We start from the raw sequence: 25,285 nt of genomic DNA on the forward strand, positions 1-25,285 counted from the left end.
TCTTGACATCTCTTGCTAGCTGCAGCTCCAGGTGCGATTTGGCCCTCCTGATATCATTCCTACATGCCCGAGCAATATTTTTATACTCTTCCCTGGTCATATGTCCAACCTTCCACTTCTTGTAAGCTTCTTTTTTATGTTTAAGATCCGCTAGGATTTCACCATTAAGCCAAGCTGGTCGCCTGCCATATTTACTATTCTTCTTAAGCATGATCTGGTCTCCTGGGTTTAAGCCCTGCTCGGACTGCAAGAGGCCTGTGCCTGTGAGTGACCACCATAGTAGCTGCCTTAAGTGCTTAGGGAAATCACATGTTAAGGAGTAGTGCCAGATCTACAAAAACTTTCAGCCCTGCACCCAAAAAGAGCAGGATATCCGCTTCAGGGCTCTCCTCATGGAGTCCGAACTCCACCCGGCTTCCGAGCTGTCCAGGGTGGTTGCACCCAGTGCCTCGGCTTCCCTGCGCAGTGCACTGCCAGCACCTGGTTCCTCCCAGCACCATTCGCCATTGCCAGTGCTGAAGAAGAAGGCTAAGAGCTCTCTGGAGCCATGCGATTATGCCTCTGTGGTTGGGGCTCCCAGCCACCTTAAAGGTCTGGCACTGACTCCTGGGAACAGTATGGGACCCACAGCCCTGCCTGCACCATCATCATCCCAGGCTTCCCAGGCACAGAGAGAGCTCAGGTCTCCACCTGCTCCAATGATGACCTCAGTGCTGCAGGACCTGGCTAAGGCTCCCCAAGAGGGCAAACCTGCTGTTAAGACCCCTCATGGGACAGGGGAACACTGCCGGTTGCAGAACAGAAGACGTCACTCTTCTTCTCCATGTCGGGAATCCCAGGGCAGGTCCCAGTCGCATCGTCATTCGCCCAGGCTGACATCCATATCTCCTCAGCACTACCCACTGGCGCGGGGTCGACACTCCCACTACTATTCCCAGCACCTCTCACTCTCTTGCCAGTCGTCCTCTAGGAGTCGGTCCCAATTGCCGGTGCAGTTGGAAAGTTACTCAGCTCCAATCTCCCTCATGCCACTCTTCCTGGTACAGTCACTGGTCAATTACTCCTGGTCAATGGTCACCGGTAGCCATGACCAGTAAGCAAACATATGCATCGACAGCTCCTCCCTGGTCGCTAGAACGTGGTTCCTCCTGTACAGAGGGCCAGTTCATCCCATCACTCAGGTCCCATCGGCCTGCTCCCTCATCTATGGCACCGCAGTGGCAGCACGGTCAGTGGCCAACATAGTGGCCATATTGGAGCACATAGGGCGTTCCAGTGGTGATGATGCCCCCTTCGCAGCACTCCTCTGCGGCCGCAGCGGAGCATAGATAGGTGGCCCCACTGGTGCCAGGCCCAGTACTGGAAGCCTATTCTTAGGTCGGCATGGAGGAACCTGTGCCCACCCCTAAGCCTCCTTCTCCACCAGTGGTCGAGACTCCAATACCTCCACCAGCGGTCCAGTCTTCCTTGTCATCCCTGCATGAGGCAGTCGTGGGATCTTCCAGAGCTAGCTTGATAGATGACTTTAGGGAGCATCAAGCTCTTTTCCAGTGTGTGGCTGACAACTTGGGGCTCGAGGTGCAGGAGATGGCAGAGCAGGAAGGGCACCCTCTTCAACATCCTCTTGGCCTCTACACCCACCTGAGTCGCCCTGCCATACATGACAGGGTCCTCAAGATAGCCAAGACCCTGTGGCAGACCCTTTTCTCCATCCCTCTCTCCCACCTCAAAACAGGCTGAGAAAAGGTACTTTGTGACAGGCAAAGGTTTCAAATACCTTTATACCCATCCACCCCTGGGCTTGTTGGTTGTGTCTGCGGCCAACGAGAAGGACAAGCAGGTTCCCACCTCCTCAACTCCTAAAAACAAAGAGGCCGAAAAACTCAATTTATTTGGGAGAAAAATTTATTCAACCACCAACCTGCAATTCCAGGCGGCGAACCATCAGGCCCTGCTGGGCCGGTACAATTTTAATCTCTGGGACAGTCTTAAGAACTTCCAGGAATCCCTCCCTCAGGGTCTGGCCCAAGAGTTTGGCACCCTAGTGGAGGAGGATACTTCAGCAGCCAGATGTTCCCTGCAGATGGCATGGGACACGGCAGACTCGGTGGCAAGGGTGTCACATTGATCATGTGACGCAGCTCCTGGCTCCAAACGACAGACCTCTCCCAAGAGATGCAGGCCCTGATCCAGGACTTCCCTTTTGACAGAGTTGGTCTGTTCTCCAATCAGACAGACACCAGACTCCATGAGTTGAAGGACACTGGGACTACCCTTCACTCATTGGGCATGCACACGCCACAATCAGCCAGGAAGCCCTTCCAGCCACTGCAGCCACCAAGACCCTGGCAACCCCATCAGTGATCTACAAGGCGAAGGTACGCTGGTTTTAGTCATCTTTGCCCTTCTTCCTCCCACTCACCAGCCCAGTCTGGGCCTGCCAAACACCCAGGGGGTGATCATTTTGAGGGTGCGCCCGAGAGCGATCAACTGGATCCTACCTGTGTTTTCCTCAACCACCTCTCTCTCTACCGCTCAGCCTGGTCACAGTACCGGTATGGGTACTGGACATAGTAGCTTGGGGCTATACCCTGCAATACTAGCCCTCCCCTCCTTCCTGCCCCACCCCACTTTCCTGTCCCTCTTCAGGGACCCTTCTCACAAGCTACTCTTTGTTCAGGAGGTCAAGAACCTCCTGCGCTTGGGGGCTGTGGAGGAGGTTCCTCAGGATATGGAAGGAAGAGGATTCTACTCCCACTACTTCCTAATCCTGAAGGCAAAAGGGGGCCTCAGACCCATCCTGGACCTGCATGGCCTCAACAAGTCTCTTAAGAAGTTGAAGTTCCACATGATCTCCCTTGTCTCCATCATTCCTTCCCTGGATCTGGGGGACTGGTACGCCACTCTTGACTTAAAGGACACTTACTTTCATGTCTCCATATTCCTGGGGCACAGGCGTTTCCTGCGTTTCATAGTAGCTGGGTGCCACTTCCAGTTCACTGCGCTACTCTTTGGCCTGTCCTCTGCCCCCAAGGTGTTCATGAAACGCGTGGTGGCTTACCTGAGACATCATGGTGTCCAGCTCTTCCTGTATCTCAACGACTGGCTCATCAAGGGCAGGTCTCCAAAGCAGGTGCAATGGAGCCTTGATCTGGTGCAGTTCGCCAGCAATGATCTGGGCCTGTTAATAAACACAGAGAAGTCCATGTTAACTCCAGTTCAATGCATAGAGTTTATCAGAGCAGTTCTCGACTCTATGCGGGCCAGGGCCTTCCTTCCGGAAGCGCGTTTTCAGGCCATGTTGAACTTGATCACCCATGTAAAGAACCATCTGCTCACCACAGCCCACACATGTCTGTGACTAACGGGCCACATCGTCACTTGTACATACGTGGTCAGCCGTGCCCGACTTCATCTACAACCTCTGCAGGCATGGCTGGCCTCAGTCTATATCCCCAGCAGGCACACCCTAGACTGAGTGGTCACGGTACCAAGCCATGTTGTCTCGTCCTTGGACTGGTGGCTGGATCCCAAGTCAATGCTGCAGGGGGTTCCCTTCATATCTCCGTTGCTTACCCTGGTCTCAGATGTGTCAGACCTGGACTGGGGAGCCCATCTGGGCAAGCTCAACACCCAAGGCCACTGGCTCCACAAGAATCTGGCCCTTCATATCAATGTCAGGGAGCTCAGAGCGGTTCACCTGGCCTGCCTGGCGTTCTTGCCCCACCTGAAGGGCAGCGTGGTGCGGGTCCTGATGGAAAATACAGACACAATGTATTACATCAACAGGCAGGGCAGCGCCAGGTCTTTGGCCCTTTGTTGGGAGACACTCAGCCTCTGGGACTGTTGTGTGTGGCATACCATTCATCCAGTAGCCACCCACCTGCTCGGAACCAGCAGCGTCCTGGCAGATCACCTCAGCAGGAACTTCTTGTCTCGCCACAAATGGTCGCTTCATCTGGAGGTGGTCAGCCTAATCTTCTGCACATGGCCTCCCCAGGTGCACCTGTTTGTGTCCAGGCCGAACACAAAGTGTCATGTGTTCTGTTCTCTGCAGGGCAGGGACAAGGGCTCCCTGTCAGACACCTTCCTGATTCCATGGTCGGGAGTGCTCCTTGTAAGGGTACGCCTTCCCGCCGATTCTGTTGATCCACAAGGTCCTGCTAAAGGTGAAGCAAGACAATGCATTGGGTATCCTCAGAGCCCCAGCATAAGTTCCCTGTAAGCCGGGTGGCTGCACAGCAGCCTATTTAGCGCAGGCTCTCATGGAACCTGCTCAGACGTCCTGCCGGGGGAGGGGGCCGCCATAGGCTCCGACTTCCTCTATAGCTGCGGGGTGGGGGTGCTCAACAGCTATTCATGGCAGGTAGGAGGGGCTGGGAGGGCAGGGGAGGAGTTGGTTAGCAGGGCCACCAGCAGGTGAGGTGTTGGAGGGCAGGAGGAGCTTGGCTGCCAGTGGGTGCTACTGAGCAGCATCTGCTAATTTTTCTCTGTGAGTGCTCCAGCCCTGGACCACCCATGGAGTCAGCACCTATGGGATGCCCCTCTCCCAGCCCCAGTTCAGCCCCGGACCTGCTGCAGCCAGGGGAGGGACGGCCTGAACCCAGCTCCGGCCTGGACCTGCCGCAGCCACGGTGCCCCTCCCTTGGCCCGAACCCAACCTAGTCCGGACATGCCACAGCCAGGGGAGGAGTGCCTATCCCGCAGCCCCAGCCCCAGAGCTGCCATGGCAGGGAGAGACACCTCTCCCCCCAGCCCAGGTCCTGCTGCAGGGAGAGAGAGCTGGGGGGAGTCCTCCCTCTCGCGTGTATCCCCAGAGCACCCTTCTGCATCCCAACCCCCTCATCCCCAGCCCCACCCCAGAGCATGCACCCCCAGACAGAGCCCTCACACCCCTGCCCCCCAACCCTCTGCCCCAGCCCTGAGCCCCCCTCCCACACTCCGCACCCCTCGGCCCCCCCACCCTCACCACATGAATTTTGTTATGTCCACCAATATGAAGGTGCTGTGTCACACATCACTCCATATTAGTGCATGTAACAAAATTCATTCCTCACACGTGTGGGAAAAATTAGAGGGAACACTGCCCAGCATGGCTTCGTCAACACTGGTTCGGCATGCTGCTGAGTCTTTCAGCAGTCACTCCATTGCAGCTACCTCTCTGGCCGGATCTGCTGTCCCAGAACCATGGTAATCTGCTGCACCCGAACCTGGTGTCACTGCACTTGACAGCTTGGCTGCTGTCTGGCTAAGTATGGATGAATGGGAGTGCTCCGCTGGTGTCCAACAGGTCCTGCTGGGCAGCAGGAAACCTTCCACCAGGGCTATCTATGTGGCAAAGTGGAAGCAGTTCATGTGTTGGGCCTCAAACCAATACATCTGTGTGGAAGAGGCCTCACTGCAGGACATCCTGAACTATTTACTGCACCTTAAGCTCCAGGGCCTGTTGCTATCTTCAGTCAAGGTACACCAGGTGGCCATTTCTGCATTCCATCCTCCATTTCAAGGCCAGTTGGTCTTCGCCCATCCCATGACAGCGCAGTTCCTGAAAAGTTTGGAGCACCTTTACCTGCATCTCTGGGACCCAGTCCCCCTTGGGTCCTGAATCTTGTGCTGTCGAGGCTCATGGGTCCCCTCTTCGAACCCTTGGCTTCCTGCCCCTTCCTGCTTCTCTCCTGGAAGGTCTCCTTCTTGGTCTCTATAACTTTGGCCCGTAGGGTGTCTGAGACCAGGGTGCTCACGTCCGATCAGCCTTATACGGTCTTCTACATGGACAAGGTCCATCTGCGTCCACCCGGCTTCTCTGCCCAAGGTCGTCTCTGAGTTCCACACTGGTCAAGACATTTACTTACCAGTCCTTTGTCCAAAGCCTAATGCAATGGATGAAGAGCACAGGCTGCATACCCTGGATGTCAGATGGGCCCTGGCCTTCTACATTGATAGAACAAAGCCGTTCCATAAGTCAACACAGTTGTTTGTTACTGTCTCTGACAGGATAAATGGTTGCCCAGTGTCAGCCCAGAGAATCTCATCTTGGATCACAGTCTTCAACCGCTACTGCTATGACTGGCAAAGATGTTCCTGATGGTGATCGTGACGGCTCATTCGACTAGCGCGTAGGCATCAGCAGCAGCCTTCCTGGTGCATGTGCTGATCCAAGAGACCAGTCAGGCTGCCGCCTGGTCATCCATCCACACATTCGCGTCACACTACATGCTGACCCAGCAGGCTTGAGACGATGCTGGATTTGGCAGAGCAGTGCTGCAAGCTTCAAGACTCTGAACTCCGAGTCTGCCTCTGTTGATTGTGTTCGTGAGTCATCTAGAATGGAATTGACGTGAGCAAGTATTTAAAGAAGAAAAACGGTTATCTGCCTTTCATAACTTGTCCTTCAAGATGTGTTGCTCATGTCCATTCCATTACCCGCCCTCCTGCCACTCTGTCGGAGTTGTCTGCAAGAAGGAACTGAGAGGACATAGGGCTGGTGGCACCTGATATACTGCAGCATGAGCACAGCATTCCAGAGGGCACCACAGCCAACTCTACTGGTACTGCTAAGGCAAAAAAAAAGTGGGCACATGCACACTTAAAATGGAATGGACATGAGCAGCACATCTCGAAGAACAACAGTTACGAAAGGTGGGTAACCAGTTTTTCTTCTTCGAATGCTGTCCCTGTGGGTGCTCCACTTTAGGTGTTCGTGCGCCCCTGCACTCGGAGTTGGAGACTTTTAGTAGTAGTGCCCAGTTGGGTCGCACATGTGTGGTCCCTGCCTTGCGCTGCTGCAGGCAGTTAACCAATGTTGTGCGACCAACTCCCACTCAGTTCCTTCTCTACCACCCTTGGCTACAAGTTGGAGCAATGAGCAGCGCCTTGCTACTTTACAGTTAATTAGTTACAGTCAGTTACTTAGTTTCCTGATTAGCAGCTACTAAGCTTGTTTCTCTTTCCTTTTCTCCTTGGTTTAAAAAAAAAAAAAAAAAAAAAACCTCACGGCCAGGAACTTCAGAAAAACAGCCTTTTTGAGGGTGAAAGCTCCCCCCGCTCCCGCAATGGGAATGCCCGGTTTCCCGGGCTTTCAGCGCCTTGCCTCCAGGCTCAGAGTGCCTGTCCCCCCGACTCAGGCACTAACAATGTGTTGCATTCCCTCAGGCTCACAGAAAGGCAGGGAGTGGAGAGGTCTCTCTGACCTGTCATGAGGCTTGGGACACCCCGCTCACTTCGCCACTTCAGACAGGAGTGCTTTCTACATCCCCACATTGGAGTGCCCTGCTGGGTGTCACTCCAGGAAGCACCTGGGTCCCCACCGCAGGAAAAAAAAAAAAAACCCACAGCCGTCCCGCGGATAATAATAGCACCGGCTGTGCTGTCAGCACCGGGAGCTCAGGTGGCCGAGAGCTCCGGCAGCACTGCAGACGGAGACTTCGGGGAACAGCTCCGGCACAAGCACTGAGGGGAGGTCGGAGCCCCGTGCCTCAACGCCACAAGCTATAGCCACTCCGCAGGCAGGCATCCAGTGCTGCACCGGAGCCGAGGTGGTGGAAAACCCTGGCACTGCTAGAGCCAGAGACTCTACAGGAGCAGCCTCCAATGCAGGCACTAAGGGGAAATCAAAACCCCGTGCCTCTGCACCGCCATGTATGTTAATTCCACAGGCAGGCATCCAGAACCGGCACCGGCTGTGCTATCAGCACCAGAAGCCGAAGTAGCGGAAAATCCCGGGACCGCTAGAGCCAGAGACTCTACAAGAGCCGGCTCTGACACAGGCACTAAGGGGAAACCAAAACCCTGTGCCTCCACACCGCAATCTACAAACGGTGGCGTGGCGCCACTACAAAAGGCGGCTTCTCCAAAAGCGCACCCAGCATACAGAGAGGCGCAGCCAGCAACTCCGCCTTCTCCTCCTCGGCCCTGGCACTGAGAAGGAGGCAGCCCCAGGGGCCAATCAAACCAGCACAGTAGCAGTTCCTCAGACAGAGAGTTCTGGTACTCGGCTCTGCACCTGATCCCCCTATTCGCGATACAGATACGAGAATGATACCCTCAGCACCAAGTCTCCCTGCGTCCCCAACATCACTCGCTGTCTCACTCCTTATTTGAAGGAGGAAGATGAGGAAGAACAGGGAGCTATTCCCCCATCAGCTCCTATCCATCAGGAGTTAGTCAACCCAGGAGTCTCTCCTGGGGCATATTATGCTGTCCCTGGGCACTTACAGTGGTATCGGGACCCCCTGTGCCGCTCCCATCCCAATGGGCATACTGGACTCCATGGGTCATATGCCCCACACAAGTGGTGACTGCCCGCCCTGGCCAGACCCAGCGCACAGTTATTCCCCACAGCTTCTGTACCAGCACTCTCAGTGGTACCAGGGGAAGAGGACGAAGAACCTCCGCCCTTGCAGGGGACATCACCTACCCACTTGCCATCATTGTCCACAGAGGACACCTTTATGCCTCCTCCCCCTAATATAGAGGATGATTTCAAACTGTTCCATGGCTTATTTGAGAGGGTGACCCTCTCTGGACATCTCCCTTGAGGAGGTTCCCGTGATACAGCATGGGCTAGTGGACTTTTTGCATACATCCACTTCGTTTAAAAAAAAATTGCCCTTCACGTGAATGAGGCACTGATGGACCCTGCAAGGGTCATTCTGTGGACAGCCTGCAGCTGCCCCTCCAGCTGGTGGGAGGTCTGACAGGTGGTGTGTATCAACAAATGGCATGGACTTCGCATCCAGCGAAGAACTTCTTAGTGATCGACGCAGTCCAGCGACATGGCGTGCAACAACAGCCCTGAAACACAACTCATAAGGACTGGAAAAGACTTGATCAGTTTTGCCAATAAGGCTTACTCCTTGGCTACCCCTCACTTCCGCATAGCCAACTATGCAACATTACTAGCAAAATACAACTATACAAACTACACAAAAATGTCTGAACTGATTAATTTTATTGCCCAGGACAAAGGAGAACAATTCCCAGCACTTGATTCTGAGGACGGGGCTGCAACATCTGTGTCGATGGTGGTTGTAATGAGAAGGGCCTCATGGCTCTATCTTTCTGGCTTCCCCAAAGAGGTGCAATCTATGGTGGAAAACTTGCCAGCCCAAATTATTCGCCAAAAAGACAGACGACTCACTCCACTCACTCATGGACTCACGAGCGACTCTCTGATCCTTGGGAACCTGTAACCCCAAACCGAAGAGGAAACAGGAATTTCTTTACAACCCAATGATACCACAGGCCAATGTATTCACAACAACAGCGGTGATTTGACTCACAGGGTCGCAGACGCAGAACCTGAAGGGACAACAATCTACGTCTCAAGTTGCTGCATCCCAACCGTCAACTTTCCCTAACAAGAACTCCAATGGATGGAGACCAATGCTCGACCTCCAATAATTCAACAAGTTCGTCAAAAACACAACGATTCAAGATGGTCACACTATACACTGTAAGCGACTGCCTGCTAAAAGCATCAACCCAGCAGACAGCATTGCAAGCCACGAAAGAGGTGGTAACCCTCTTCACGAATCTGGGATTCCTAATAAATACTGAGCAGCCCACTCTAACAACAGTGCAAGAGCTGGACTTCATTGGGGCCCACCTCAACTCTATCGAGGCTATAGCCTCACTACTGAAACAACATTCTCTCACTCTCACCAGCCTCATACGCACTGCTAGAAATAGCCCACAGGTGTCTGCTAGGACTTTCCCCCAACTCCTTAACCACATGGCAGCCACAACATTTGCTATCAGACACACCAGATTAAACATCCATTACCTATAAGGAAGGCTACGTATCAAGTTTGTTCCACACAGGCACAGCATAAACAAGCATGCCAAGATATCGGGCAAAATAAGGGACCACCTTCTCTGGTGGGCAAAACTGACCAACGTATGCACAGGGGCACCCTTCATTCAGACCACAAATGCCTCACTCCTGGGAGGCAGAACAGACCTGCACCCACATTCTATATAGGGCTGCTGGTCCCCTATGGAATCCCTTCGACATATAAACCTATTGGAATTTCAAGCTGCTCACAATGCTTGCTCCCAGTTCCTGCCGCTCATCAAGGACAAGGCTATTTGAAGCCTTAGCTTGTACGTATTATGTATACAGACAAGGGGGAGCACACTTCAGTACCTCTGTGTGCAAGCAATAAAACCCTGACGATGGTGCATCAGACACAATGTCCGTACACCACAGCAGATACCTTCATCAGACAAATTTCTCAGCACCGCGATGGGAGCTCAACAACACAGTACTCCTGCATGTATTTCAGCACTGGGGGTTCCCCACAGTAGACCTTTTATTAACTGCACAAAATACCAAACACTCTCATTTTTGTTGCAGTGCAGGTCTTGTGTGCAGCCGTTAGACAACGCATTCCTCCTTGAGTGGAATGCTCCCCTTCTCTATGCCTTCCTTCCTATTCCTCTTTTGAACCGAGTGATCCACAAGATCAGACTGGATGGGCCACAGTAATTCTACTATCATGGCCTTGCTAAACCATGGTATCCTTTCCCCTTCAGCATGACCGTGCATCCATGAATCACACTCCCACTTCTGTCTCACCCACTGTCCCAGGACTCAGGCCGTGTCCTGCATCTACAGAAACTCAGACCATGGCTCCTCCGTGGCTCACGGAACCTGAGCTGACCTGTTCAGATGAGGTACAAAATATAATTACACAGTTGAACAGAAATGAACCGTCACCCATACACCCTGAAGGGGAGACAAGTTAAGGCCTGGTGCCAACTTAAATGGATGACTTCCATCCCAGGGACATTGTCCTTTATACTGCGTTACCTATTAAAACTCAGATGGTCAGACCTATCCATGAGCCCAATAAAAGTCCATCTACCTACCATCACAACATTCCACCCCAAGGTGAATTGCCATCCTGCCTTTACCCATCTACTGACCCAATGTTTCATCAGAGGACTCAATAATACCTACCCTGAACTACGTGAGCCTAATACACCAGAGGACCTGAACCTGGTCCTTCGGATCATCAATTCTTCCCTGTTTGAATCTAGGACAACATAATCACTGCTACACCATTCTATGGAAGTAGTATTCCTTGAGGCAATGACATCTGTCAAACGTGTGGGAGCACTGGGCTTTCATAGCAGAACTGCCATACATGGTCTTCCTTGAGGATAAAGTGTCCCTCAGACCACACTCCTAAACCCCACACAGATGGAACACACTACACACTTCATAATCTTGATGTTCAGAGGGCATTGGTTTCTGACGTAGACAGGACTAAACCATCCCATAAATTACCCAGACTGTTTTTATCCATTGCTGAATGCTCCAAAAGGAGCACCATCTTTAAACAAAGACTTTCCACATAGATCCATAATCACACAAAACTCTGCTATCATCAGTGCTACTGCCAATCCCTCATGGGGATTCGCTCACATCCCACTAGAGCCTTATCAGCCTCCACGGCTTCCCTGCATAATGTACCTATCACGGATGTTTGTAAAGTTGCTGCCTGGGCCTCAGCCTGTACCTTTAGACAGCACTATGCCTTAGAGCAACAGGCAACATCTGATACCTCCTTCAGATGCTCTCTACTATCGGAGGTCACAACTTCAACTCTGAAGCCCCTCCTTCCATCGGAGGGCACTGCTCTGAAGTCGCCTAAAGTGGAGCACCCACATGGCAGCACTCGAAGAAGAAGAGAAGGTTACTCACCTTGTGCAGTAGCTGAGGGTCTTCGAGATGTGTGTCCCTGTGGGTGCTCCACTACCCTCCCTCCTCCCCTCTACTTCGGAGTTTCTTTATTAGTCTCTGCAGTAGAGGAAGAACTGAGTGGGGCTTGGTCGCACAGCGTCAGTTAACTGCCTGCAGCAGCGCTAGGCAGGGGCCACGCATGTGCGACCCAACTGGGCACTGCTACTAAAAGTCTCTGACTAGAGTGCAGGGGTGCACAAACACCTAAAGTGGAGCACCCACAGGGACACACATCTCGAAGAACCTCAGCTACTGCACAAGGTGAGTAACCTTCTCTTCTCATGCCCCGTGCTGTTCCTGAGCATTCTCAGAACCAGGTTATAGAAGGTGTGTGGCACTTGAGACATGTCAGTTCCTTCCTGCTGTGGGTGGTTTTCTTTATTTTTTTTTTATTTTATAAGAGTTATTTTGTTTGTTTTCTATTAGTTTTGGGGTTCCTGAGCTACAGTATTGGCACTTGGAACCTATGGTGTAGATCCAAAGGGGAAAAGGCCAGGATTCAAGATGTACGCCTGTTGTTCTGCTGTATTCTCCATTTTAGATCTTAGATGAGGCTTGCCTGGGAGAAGGGCATTTTTCCTCACCTAATCCCTCACCTACCTAATATGCAGCACCTTCACCCCAAGATCTTATAATGAACGCCTAAGCAAACTCCAAGCCTCAGTGCTTCAGGAGGCCCTGGCAGTAAACTCTCTGGTTACAAATCTGTTAAACGATCTTTGAGTACAATCAGACTATATCAGCCCACAATGTCTTGGAGGGCAAAAAACAATCTAAAACTCTTCATAAGGCACTGACCTCCACTCCTGGAGTGGTATCAAACCCTTCAGTGCAGAAGGATCTGAAGCCCCTACCTGTGTGGAGGATGCCATTTTGCTCTGTGTACAGTGCATGAGAGGTCATGCTGTGTGGAGGACGCCATATTGTAGAGCAAAATGGCACTCTCCACACAAGTAGGGGACCCAAAATTGAGTTTTGCAAGAGGCTCCCAATGGATGGATGCCGCCACTGGTGACTGGTGGCATCAAAGCCCTCTTTAATATCCTTGCCCTCAGAACATTTAGGAACACTGAGAGTGGGGGAGACCAGGAGCAGATACAAGACCGCTCAAATGGGCACTGCTATGATTAAATGTTCCACTGTCAGAGCTGTACCATTGGCACATCCCAAGAGTGGGAATGTGTAGAGTCCATCTTGAAGAACTCCAGTTACAAGTGAATAAACTTCATATTTTCAATAAAATAATTATCCGTTTAAAAAATGGAGTGGAACATAGTAAATTGGAAAGTCTTAAGATTTTTTCCGACCTTCTAATCATGTCTTGAAAGTAGAGGTAAATGGGAAACAGCTTTCCTATTTCCATGAAAAATTTTGAAATTTTTCCCCTTCCACATCAGGATGACCCTGAGACCTTTTGATATTTTTCACAAAAAAAACAGAGACAGATACCCGAGAATAACCAATAGTCCATTGGCTATGGCACCCCTCTAGGGTGCAGGAGACATGGCAGAACCAAGTTCAAGTCCTTGTTCTGTCTGATTTGGAGGAGGGATGTGAATGCAGATCTCCCACATCCTGAATGAATACCTTATCCTGTGGGATACAGTCAGTCTGCCTCTCTTTCCTATTGGAGCTGTTCCACTTTAATTGTCTATATAAATATTCATTGGGTCAGAAAGAGAGAGACTGCCATAGACTGTCCTAGGTAGGGAGAAGGATTTGTTCCCCCAAATATTCACCTCTGAAGTGACTGACCTATGCATAATTCAGCTGCTCCTGCTGTGTTCTGGAGCCAGAATTTAAGTCTTAAACAGTTTACATATCTGTTTCAATCTGCCTCCCTGCAGTTGCAGAAAGGTAATACTTACTTTCAAAGGTTACCTTTGAGACCAGAAAGGCTAGAAATTTGATGTTTGTTTTTTAGTTAAAGATTTTAATTCTGCATAAATTGGTTGGTAAGACCTATAGGGAAGTTTTATGTGCTGTTAATAGATGGATTTGTCAAGCCTGGGTAGTGTTGAAAGATGCATTATAATTTTCAGATTTGAGTAAAAGCTTAATATATTGTAAACTATGTAATGAATTTAAATAAATACTGTATGTTTCTTTTAAATAACAGGCTTTAGCCATGAGGAGGTCTTACATCTTTCATCATTGGAATCAGTTTGAACTAGTAATCATAATAGTTGGACTCATAGATATCATGATTATTAATGTCTTTAAGCCACTTCACCCAACATACAATACGATTAAGACTATCAGGGTATTCCGAATCTTTCGCCTTATTAGAGTTCTGCGTCTTTTGAAGGTAAAGATAAAGATTTTTATAACTTTTAACAAGGAACTATAAAAGCATGCAGCTTTGTATTTTATTTTTAGGTTCAGTAAAATAAAATGTAAACCAAATTCTTAAATGTTATTGTTTTAAATCTGTGTGGCTCCTCCTTGATGTGACATCCCCTTATGTGCTTTGCTGGTGATATCTCATAGCGTGCTGCACTGAGAGCATGGGAGTATGTGGAATGCTTATAGAGCTAAGATAAAACCATGTTTCTTCCTCATAAAACTGCCTCCCCACATCTACTCTTACATTTTGTATGATATATCACATGATCTGTGGAACAATTGAATGCACTGTACTTTAGGAGAGGGTCATAACAGTCCATATGTCAGCATTGACGGTTAGGGGTGCACTACCTACCTTTTCCTTTCAAATCCTGTTTATTCTGCTATTGAAGAAAAATCAGACAATCTGAGGGTTGCTGACCAGACATTGTTCTTCTTGTGTTTTGTTTTGTTTTAATTCTAATTTATGAGGAAAGTTTTCTTCACCCTCTCCCCCCACTACTAAGTCCTTATATTAATGCATAGCATTAAAGTACTTTTCTAGTGTCTTGTTTTCAGCCACCATGGTTAAACGTGTCAGAAAGTGTAGCTTCAATACATACACTTCATATGGTTACAAGCTCAGGCTTTGTTCAGGACTCTTATTGTGACTGCTGGAACTGGGATGAAAAAGAAGACTTTGTGGTGTACTTTCCCATCCAAAATCCTAAGAGGGGTTGTGATAAATAGGGGGGGGGCAGGAGGGAGCTCCCTTTTATGGATACCAAGCCAGCCAGTTAGCTATAAAATCACTGTTAGTAACTGTTCTCTACCTGCTTTACCTGTAAAGGGTTAAAAAGTCCATAGGTAAAAGGAAGGGAGTGGGCACCTGACCAAAACAGCCAATGGGAAGGCTAGAACTTTTTAAAATTGAGAAAAAACTTCCCCTTTGTCTTCTGTGTTGTTCTCCCAGAGAGCAGGAACAGGGCTGGAACTATGCTGTAAGAGCTTGTGTAAGGTATGAAAAATTATCAAATCATACCTAGAAACTACTCATTTGAAACCCTAGATATGTAAGTAGATCAGGAAATGTCTAGGAAAATGTGATTAGGTTTATCTCTTTTTTTTCTTTATGGCTTGTGGACTCCTCTGTGCTAACCCCAAATGCTTTTGTTTTGCTTGTAACCTTTAAGCTGGATCTCAAGAAGCTATCTTGATACTTAATCCTTGTAATTGTGTTTTTTAAAACCTAGCAAAAAACCTAAGTTCCAGATGTATTTTCTTTCTTTTTGTTTTTAATAAAATTTAGCTTTTTTAATAGCAGGATTGAATTTTTGTGTCTCTAAGAGGTTTGTGCATATGTTGTTTAATTAGCTGGTGGCAACAGGTGATTTCCTTTGTTTTCTTTCTCAGTTCTTCCCCGGAGGGGAGTGGGGAGGTGAAAGGGCTTGAGGGTAGCCACAGGAAGGAATTCCCAAGTGCCCCTACCTGGGTTCTAAAAGGGTTTTGCACTTGGGTGGTGGCAGCATCTACCCATCCAAGGTCAGAGAAAAGCTGTAACCTTCGGAGTTTAATACAAGCCTGGAGTGGCCAGTATTAATTTTTAGAATCCTTGCCAGCCCCCACCTTCTGCACTCTATGTGCCAGAGTGGGGAATCAGCCTTGACAGGGGTTCAGTTTATTCAGCCCCTGTGCACCATCATTATGGGGAATTATTTTGCCTACATCATTTGAGGAGGTGAGCAGACCCTCAGTCTGTGAAATCCCCTTGAAGCTAGATAACGTGTAAATTTGTTATAAGTCCAACATACTTAGCTAGCCTTATCATCAGGAGTCATATAGTGCAAGTGCTCATAGATATGTCAGCTGCAGTGTATTACCTGAACTACTATCATACTCAAAGTTGTAGCTGCAAGAGATTTCTGGTTTTCTCATCTGAACAAATTTTCCTGATCCCATGATTCACTTGGGTAACTTTGTTCCACAAGTTGGATCTGAGCAGACTTATTTGCAGCCAGGATGGGGCCATGGTTTTTCAAGTCATCTAGATTGTTTTGTTGCATTTGGAGAAGGGGCTGAATGGGAATCTTTCAGAGCAGAGACTCTCTTAATGGATCATCCTTTGTATTCAGACCTATTATTTGGAGACAGGAGTTTGTGTATCTGATAGTCTCAACATTCTTTCTGCAAAGACAATATAAGTTTCTGCTTTTTCTTTCTATAAAGTGATCATGCAGGTGGCAGCAGTGCATATTGCCTTATACATGTCAGTCTTTCAAGCATGTTTTGCCTGTTCTTTGGAGACTTTGGAGATCTCCAGTGTGAGGCCATGCTGCCCTGACGCAGCAAATTGGAGCTCTTGGTGCTGTGGGAGTGCTATTTGCATCAATGAAGGTGTTATTACCTGGGAGACATGACCAATCAACGATTTATTTCTGGTTTCAACACAGATGTCCACAGAAATTCTTCTTCAAGTGCTTGCTCATGTCGATTCCATTCTAGTTCATTCTAGGTGTGTGTGTGTTCACATACGTGGACGTCGGAAACTTTGCCTTAGCAGTATCCGTAGATCTGGCTGTGTCACCCTCTGGTATATTACGCCATGGTGTATCAGGCACAGTGGGTCCTACGCCCTCTAAGTTCCTTCTTACCATCCGTGGTGGTCAGTTGGAACGCCTTTACCCCTTGCTTCGCAAGTGGCCAGCGATTTTTTTTCTATCTCAGCCTTATGCTTCTGGCTGTAAATAGTTTAACCGTTGTTTGTTAGTTGTTAAGTAGCTGTTAAGTGTTAGATAGTGTCCCAGCGGGGACACTGCCCCAGGCAGGGCGTGCCCCGGCTCCTGGGTTTTAAGCAGTGCTCCATGTGTAACAGGTCTATGCCTGCTAGTGACCAGCATGAATGTTGTCTAAGCTGTCTTGGGGAATCCCACGTAAAGGAGCGCTGTCACAGCTGTAAAAATGTTGGTCCTCTGACTCAGAGGGAGCACAACATACATCTCAGGGCCCTCCTGATGCAGGCTGCCCTGCGCACAGCTTCGGAGCCAGAGCAGCCTGATGCAGCACCTGGTGCTTCTACTTCGGTGCGGAGTGCACCCCCGGCACCGGGTTCCTCCCAGAACCGATTCCTGTCACTAGTGCCGAAGAAGAAACCTAAGAAGATGGCACCAAGCAAGCGCGACCAGGGGGCTCCGGGCAAAGGACCCTGTTCGGGCCTTACACCGACTCCAGACCCGCAAAAGGGCTCAGCCCCAGGGAGTTCCTTCCCCCAAAAGAACCCATCACCGATTCCAGGAAACAATAAAGGGCCCAGGCCAATGGCGCAGTCGACAGCCTCCCAGCTCCTGGCACCAGGAAAGTGGAGAGCGCCCCCACTGCAGATGGCACTGCTTGGGGCTATATATCTGGCTATGGCTCCTCAAGAGGGCAAGCCTGCCGGCAAGGCCTTGCACAAATCAAGCAACTGCCACCGGTCTCCAGAGCCAAGACACAACCCTCGGTCACCACATTCTTGTTCTCCGCGTCGGCTCAGGGCTCTGGCTCGCCACTATGAGTCATCAGCTCCGTGCTCCAGATCCGCATCCTCGCGCTGTGATTTGCACAGCCATAGACGATCTCCCTGGCACCGATCTTCATCTTGAGTCACTATAACTTTAACTTGTGGGACTCTCTCCTCAAGTTCAAGGACTCCATGACCCAGGAGATGACCCTGGAGTTCACATCTCTGGTGGAGGAGGGTACTGCGGCAGCTCGGTGCTCCCTCCAAATGGCCTGGGACATGGCCGATTCAGCTGCCCAAGTGATTGCCTCTGCGGTGGTCATGCAGCACAGTTCCTGGCTTCAGACTACAGACCAGTCCCAGGAGATGCTGGCCTCTATTCAAGATCTCCCATTTGACGGTGTTGGCCTTTTTTCCTACCAAATGGATTCTTATCTACGGAAATAGATAAAGACACACGGGTGACTCTCTGCTCTCTGGGGATGCATATTTCTCAAGCGTTGAGATAGCCATTCCGGCCTCCCCCGCCACCTCGACAGTGGCAGGCTCGGCAGGCACCTGTCAGGAAAAGGGATGTAGGGTTTAGTTATCGCCGCCCTTCGTTGTCCCAATCTGCTGCACAGCCTTGCCCAGCGAAGCACCCAGGGGGCCAGAAGTGCTCATTTTGAGGGTGTGCTCGGGAGCGATGTACCAGCCAACTGCCTGGATCCTTCCTGCTTTTTCCTCAACTGCCTTTTTCCCTACTTCTCGGCCTGGTCGCTGATTACATCAGACCATTGGGTCCTGGACATAGTAGCTTGGGGCTGTACCCTGCAATTTTTGGCCGCCCCTCCCTCCGCCCTCCCCGCCCCCGACTTCCCCATCCCTCTTCAGGGACCCTTCTCATGAGCAACTCCTCATTCAGGAGGTCGAAAATCTCCTGGGCTTGGGGGCTGCAGAGGAGGTTCCTCGAGATATGGAAAGAAGAGGATTCTAATCCCACTACTTCCTAATCCTGAAGGCAAAGGGGGTCTCAGACCCATTCTGGACCTGGGTGACCCCAACATGTCTCTCAAGAAGTTGAAGTTCTGCATGGTCTCCCTGACCTCCATCATCCCATCCCTGGATCCTCTCGACTTAAAGGACGCTTACTTTCATGTCTCCATATTCCCAGGGCACAGGCATTTCCTGCATTGCATAGTGGTTGGGCGCCACTTCCATTTCATGGTGCTACCCTTTGACCTGTCTTCGGCCCCCAGGGTGTTCACGAAATGCATGGCGCTGGTAGCGGTTTACCTGAGACATCAAGGGGTCCAGATCTTCCCATATATCAACGAGTGGCTCATCAAGGGCAAGTCTCCTGGGAAGGTGCATAGGAGCCTCGATCTGGTGAGGTCCACCTGCAGCGACCCGGGCCTGTTAATAAACACGGAAAAGTCCATGTTAATGCCAGTCCAAAGGATAGAGTTTATCGGAGTGATCCTTGACTCCATGTGGGCCAGCGCCTTCCTTCCGGAAGTGCGTTTTCAGGCCGTGTCAAGCTTAATTTCCCACATAAAGAGCCACCCACTCACCACGGCCCACATGTTCCTGCGACTGATGGGCCACATGACCGCGTCCACATATGTGGTTAGCTATGCCTGTCTTCATCTGCAGCCTCTGCAAGTGTAGCTAGCCTCGGTCTACACCCCCAGCAGGCACACCCTGGACTGTGTGGTCACAGTGTCAAACCACGTCCTCCTGTCTCTTGATTGGTGGCAGGATCCCAGGTCGGTGCTGCAGGGAGTCCCCTTTGCAATCCCATCTCCATCGATCACCATGGTCTTGGATGTGTCAGATCTGGGTTTGGGAGCCCATGTGGGTGAGCTCAGCACCCAGGGCCGCTGGCTCCACAACGATCTTGCCCTTCATATCAATGTCAGGGAGCTCAAAGCAGTTCGCCTGGTCTGCCAGGCCTTCTTGCCCCACCTGAAAGGCAAGGTGGTGCACGTCCTTACAGAAAATACCACTGCGATGTATTAGATCAACAGGCAGGGTGGTGCCAGGTCTTCAGCCCTTTGTCAGGAAGTGCTCAGCCTCTGGGATTTTTGTGTGCGATATGCCATTCATCTGGTAACCATCTACCTGCCCGGAGCCAAGAACATCCTGGTAGATCACCTCAGCAGGACCTTCTCGTCTCGCCATGAATGGTCGCTCCATTTGGAGGTGGTCAGCCTAATCTTCCATAGGTGGGGGACTCCCCTGGTGGACCTGTTTGCATCCAGGCAAAAAAGAAAGTGCCACGTGTTCTATTCTCTGCAGGGCAGGGACAAGGGCTCCCTGTCGGACACCTTCCTGATTCAGTGTTCGGGAGCTCTGATGTATGCCTTCCTGCCGGTGCCATTAATCCACAGAGTCCTGCTCAAGGTGAAGAAGACAAAGCAACAGTCATCCTCATGGTCCCAGCATAGCCTCATCATCACTAGTTCGGCATGCTGCTGAGTCTTTCGGCAGCCACCACGCTGCAGCTACCTCTTCAGCAAGATCTGCTATCTAAGAGCCACGTCAATCTGCTGCATCTGAACCTGGCGGCACTGCACTTGACAGCCTGGCTACTGCGTGGCTGAGTGGGGATGAATGGCAGTGTTCTGCTGCTGTCCATCAGGTTCTGCTGGGTAGGAGGAAACCGTCCACCAGGGCCACCAACACGGCAAAGTGGAAGCGGTTCACATGTTGGACCTCGGATCATCATTTTCATGCAGAAGAGGCCCCACGGCAAAGCATCCTGGACTACTTGCTACTTCTTAAACTCCAGGGCCTGTTGCTATCCTCGGTCAAGGTTCACCTGGCGGCCAGATCAATGTTCCACCCTCCATTCCAAGGCAGGTCCGTCTTCGCCCATCAGATGACGACTGGTTCCTGAAAGGTCTGATGTGCGTTTACCCGCATGTCCGGGACCCAGTCCCCACCCCAGTACCTGAATCTTATGCTGTCTAGGCTCATGGGCCCACACTTGAAGCCCTTGGCTCCCTGCTCCCTTCTGCTTCTCTCCTGGAAGGTTGCCTTCTTGGTTGCTATAACTTCAGCCCATAGGGTGTCCAAAATCAGGGTGCTCACGTCGGAACTGCCTTATACGGTCTTCTATAAGGACAAGGTCCAGCTGTGCCCGCACCTGGCCTTTCTGCCCAAGGTCGTCTCTCAGTTCCATACTGGTTAAGACATATACCTACCGGTCCTGTGTCCAAATATGCAATGGATGAGGAATGCAGGCTGCATACCCTAGATGTCACGCCGGCACTGGCCTTCTATATAGAATGAACAAAGCCATTTCGTAGGTCTACGCAGTTGTTTGTTGCTGTCACAGACAGGACGAAGGGTTGCCCAGTGTCTTCCCAGAGAATCTCATCCTGGATCATGGCCTGAATCCTCTACTGTTATGAGCTGGCAAAGGTGCCCCTGCAGGCGATTGTGACGGCTCATTCAACTAGGGCGGAGGTGTCATCAGCAGCCTTCCTCGCTCAGGTGTTGATCCAAGAAATTAGTCAGGCCGCAACCTGGTTGTCCATCCACACACTTGCTTTGCATTATGCCCTGACCCAGCAAGCTCATGATGACACTGGTTTCGGTAGAGCGGTGCTCCAATCTGCAAGACTGTGAACTCTGAGCCCACCTCCAAGGATTCTGCTTGAGAGTCACGTGGAATTGAATCAACATGAACAAACACTCGAAGAATAAAAAATGGTTACCCACCTCTCATAACTGTTGTTCTTCGAGATGTGTTGCTCATGTCCATTCCATTACCCGCCCTCCTACCCCTCTGTCGGAGCTGTCGGCAAGAAGGAATAGAGGGCGTAGTGCCAGCTGCGCCTGATATACTGCGGCGTGAGCCAGTCACCCCAGAGGGCACCACAGCCGAACCCACTAAGGCAAAAGTCTCCAACCTCCATGCACATGGGTGAAGACACACCAATAATGAAGTAGAATGAAATGGACATGAGCAACACATCTCGAAGAACAACGGTTACAAAAGATGGGTAACCGTTTTTTCCTCCACTTAGTGCAGTGAGCTATTGTCAAAACCAAAGGGTTTAATTTAAGGAGAGCTATCTAGGCTCATAAGTGGCTTGACTGATTCACCTAGGTTCTGGAGGGTTCTGACCCAAAGTGCCAATTAAAGGAAAAATAATTGTCATTTATGAATTTTATTAAAAGTAAACATTCAAGAGTAAAATAAAAAAACTGTTACAAATTCTAAGGTTGAAAATAATGACAGTTAAGTTAATTGATGATTTTACCCCAATATTGCTGCTAACACAGCAAATAATCACTTATTGATTCTAAAACAGGGAGCTCAAGGAGGAAGCTGTTAGTTTAGTTGGCAGGCGACAATCAAAGAACTTTTACTCACAGCAATGATAGTCTTTAATTGATTTAGTTGGTGTTTTTGTCCTTGGAATTCACTGTAACTATAGTGGCTAAACTATTTCCTTTCTCTACTCCTACTTCCACCCCAGCATAAAAAGTAAGTATCAGATTTACAAGACACTTTATAAAGAGGACGTTTAGGAGATTTTTCACTAAACAATGGCAACCTTGGTTTTCTGGGGAACTAACATAGGTTATATTAAATTGTACTGCTGAACTTCCAAGTTATGTTCAGAGCATATCAAGCATCTGGACAGACACTCTGTTGTAGTATTTACATAAATCAAAGTTAAATGAAATATAAACATACATGTGAAGTGTATTAATCTGTATAAGAATTCCTGTTAGAAAAGTTGACATTTTTATTAGATCATGAATTTTGTTTGCAGATATGACTTATTTCATTATTATTTATTTCAGCTTGTGATACCAAAATTGATATACCTATTGGAAAAACAAATAAACAAACAGCTAACCTTTAGATATGATATTGCTAAGGGATATGTCCAAGGTGAAGAAGATACAAAATATTTAATTGAGCAGATTTCTGGTCATGAGACAATTTCTAAGGTGAGGGAAAATAATAGAAAGTATAGGAAATGGTTTAAAATGTGTGCTTTGAAAATTTTAATTTATATTCTTTAAAAGTTATAGATTTAAATTGATAACAGGAAGTTAAAATAGATAAAATAAAGATGTCAGAATGATTAAAAACAAATTCTAGCACAGCTGATACATGATATGCATACTGCACCTTTTCAAAGGGTGATGGAGCTGCTACGCCATCTGGGAGACCTCAAGTATTCTTAGTCAACTGGACCTCCTCTAAGTATTCCAAAAGGAGCCTGGTCCTTCTACAACATGGGTTATGGCTTAATGTCATTCTAACCCTAACTCACTCACTGCTAACCCCCTATATTTAACGGACTTCCGCAATATTTGTACTAAAATGTATTTAAAATATGAACTCACAAAGGTGTATGTATCTTTCCTAATAGAAATTGCATTTTCCTTTATTTTATAGGAAATAAATAAAATTATGGAAAAGAATAAACAAGATGCTATGAAAGAGCTAGGTATGTAAAATGGAGATACCTTATAGTCAGTGTGCTGACTCCACATAGCAGGAAGTCACCAGACAGACCCTGAAAAAGTCGCTAGATATAGCTGTTTAAAGCACGCAAAAGGAGTAAAAAATGTCACTGAACAAAATTTCCAGGGAATTCAACAGAGAATTTTATATAGATATACACACACACACACACACACAGGCGAGTATAGTTTCAAAATCATTCACAAGCAGCTCAATAGTGTTAATAAAATCCGTTCCACGCTCTTCTTACTACATTCTGTTACACACCAGAAGCAACTACAACAGTACACTGTCATCATCCGGAGGGCGCACGCTGTTCATTGGGAAGGGCGTTCTGTTCACTGCAGCCCAGGTTGGCTGGGGTTGGTTAATTTCAGCTGAGCCTCCCTTTCTTGCCAGCCTGAGTTTGAGCCAACAAGCGAGTGAAAGGGAGAGCCCAGAATCAGGGGAAGAGGGCATTCCCCTGACCAGAGCTCGGCACTGCAGGGAACCAAGAAAGTAGATTTAAAAACAAAAATCCACTAGCCGGACCCCTTTTCCCCCTTTCCAGGGTTTCATTTCTGATAACAGCTGGGCAGCTAAGCCCAGGCCTAGCCAGGTGAAAGGGAGTAAAAGAGAACCAAAATCAAGCTAGCTCCACCTTTGATATTTGTAGTAAGGGCTTCATCCCTGGAGGCCCGTTGCCCCCTGCCATGGCCTGTCTCTTCTCACTCCACCTTCCATCAGGAAGTTTAGACTTGAAATTAGACAAAGGTTTCTAACCATCAGAGGAGTGAAGTTCTGGAACAGCCTTCCAAGGGAAGCAGTGGGGGCAAAAGACCTATCTGACTTCAAGATTAAACTCAATAAGTTTATGGAGGAGAAGGTATGATGGGATAACATGATTTTGGCAATTAATTGATCTTTAACTATTCATGGTAAATAGGCCCAATGGCCTGTGATGGAATGTTAGATGGGGTGAGATCTGAGTTACTACAGAGAATTCTTTCCTGGATATCTGGCTGGTGAATCTTGCCCATATGTTCAGGGTTCAGCTGATCGCCATATTTGGGGTTGGGAAGGAATTTTCCTCCAAGGCAGATTGGAAGAGGCCCTGGGGTTTTTTCACCTTCCTCTGCATTACGGGGCACGGGTCACTTGCTGGAGGATTCTCTGCACCTTGAAGTCTTTAAACCATGATTTGAGGACTTCAGTAGCTCAGACATAGGTGAGAGGTTTATTGCAGGAGTGGGTGGGTGAGATTCTGTGGCCTGCATTGTGCAGGAGGTCAGACTAGATGATCATAATGGTCCCTTCTGACCTTAATATCTATGAATCTATGAAAGAGTTCCTGTTCTATAGGCAGATGCTTATATTTCCCTTTTATATTTTGTTACTTAGAGCAAAAAGTATTTTTCTCCCAAAATTATAATTTTGGAGTTTGATTTTCATATGTAAGCTCATCTGCTTCAAACATAGATGGGGAGGAAGGATGTCATAGTCTGTTTATTGCATCCTTCTTCATGGTAAGAGCAGATTTATAACTTTAGGTGAAGGGTTTTTTCTATATAAGTGACTAGGAAATGACTATGACAAATGGAATTACACCAAGTAATTTTCCTTTTATTGATTTGTCAAGCAGATTTAGTATTTCCCCTCAATGTGTTACCATTGAAAGCCTATTTAAGTAGAAAACTTGGAACATTTTTATTTATTTTAGGTTTAATGCAGCGTGATTATCCAGATATTGTTACTGCTGTGAAAACCAAACAGGCAGTCCAAACTGTGCTAAACACAGCTACAGAAACTCTTAAAGTATTGATATCAAGTGGAATTGTTGATAAAAATGAAGGAGCAAAATTACAAAAGGTAATAAAAGCATTTCAGAGTGTTCATGTATATATTAGCTGCTGAATGTATGGCTTTCCGTCATGCCACCATTGTAAGTGCATTGTCAGTAAGTTGCCTGAGACCTTTTTCTTCAAGGCTTTCAGTGTGACACCTCTCAGAAGCACAAAATTGGTCTGTTTGGGTGTTGTTTTTTGCCCTAAATAACATGTTTAAAAGAGCTTTTAAAGTGGAAATGACAAATATCTAAACATAATCATCCAGCAGGATTCTTGCACTTGGGTCTCTGCCTCCTGGTCTGAGTCTGGCAGAACTCCCACAGTTCAAAGAATATTTTATTCCTGACATCAGTATTGGTAGGGTAAATGTGAACTAGTACTCCCTACTGGCCATTGCATGTTATGCCACATAT

The 25,285-nt window shown here is 48.7% G+C and overlaps 1 protein-coding gene across 1 annotated transcript in view; it reads left to right on the top strand.

Moving 5' to 3' along the window:
- The window catches only part of LOC311522788 (solute carrier family 9 member C1-like), a gene marked incomplete at its 5' end in the record, with an annotated part of 307,404 nt that overhangs the window by 188,901 nt on the left and 93,218 nt on the right, over positions 1–25,285 (top strand). The window contains 4 exons of the mRNA XM_084632258.1: positions 13,869–14,057; positions 22,374–22,523; positions 22,978–23,029; positions 24,746–24,894. Of these exons, the coding sequence (XP_084488384.1) occupies positions 13,869–14,057; positions 22,374–22,523; positions 22,978–23,029; positions 24,746–24,894 (540 nt within the window). The remainder of the gene's footprint in view (positions 1–13,868; positions 14,058–22,373; positions 22,524–22,977; positions 23,030–24,745; positions 24,895–25,285) is intronic.

Source organism: Lepidochelys olivacea (assembly GCF_965140295.1).
Source record: "Lepidochelys olivacea isolate rLepOli2 genome assembly, chromosome: 6".
In the NCBI taxonomy this organism is placed as follows: domain Eukaryota; kingdom Metazoa; phylum Chordata; order Testudines; family Cheloniidae; genus Lepidochelys; species Lepidochelys olivacea.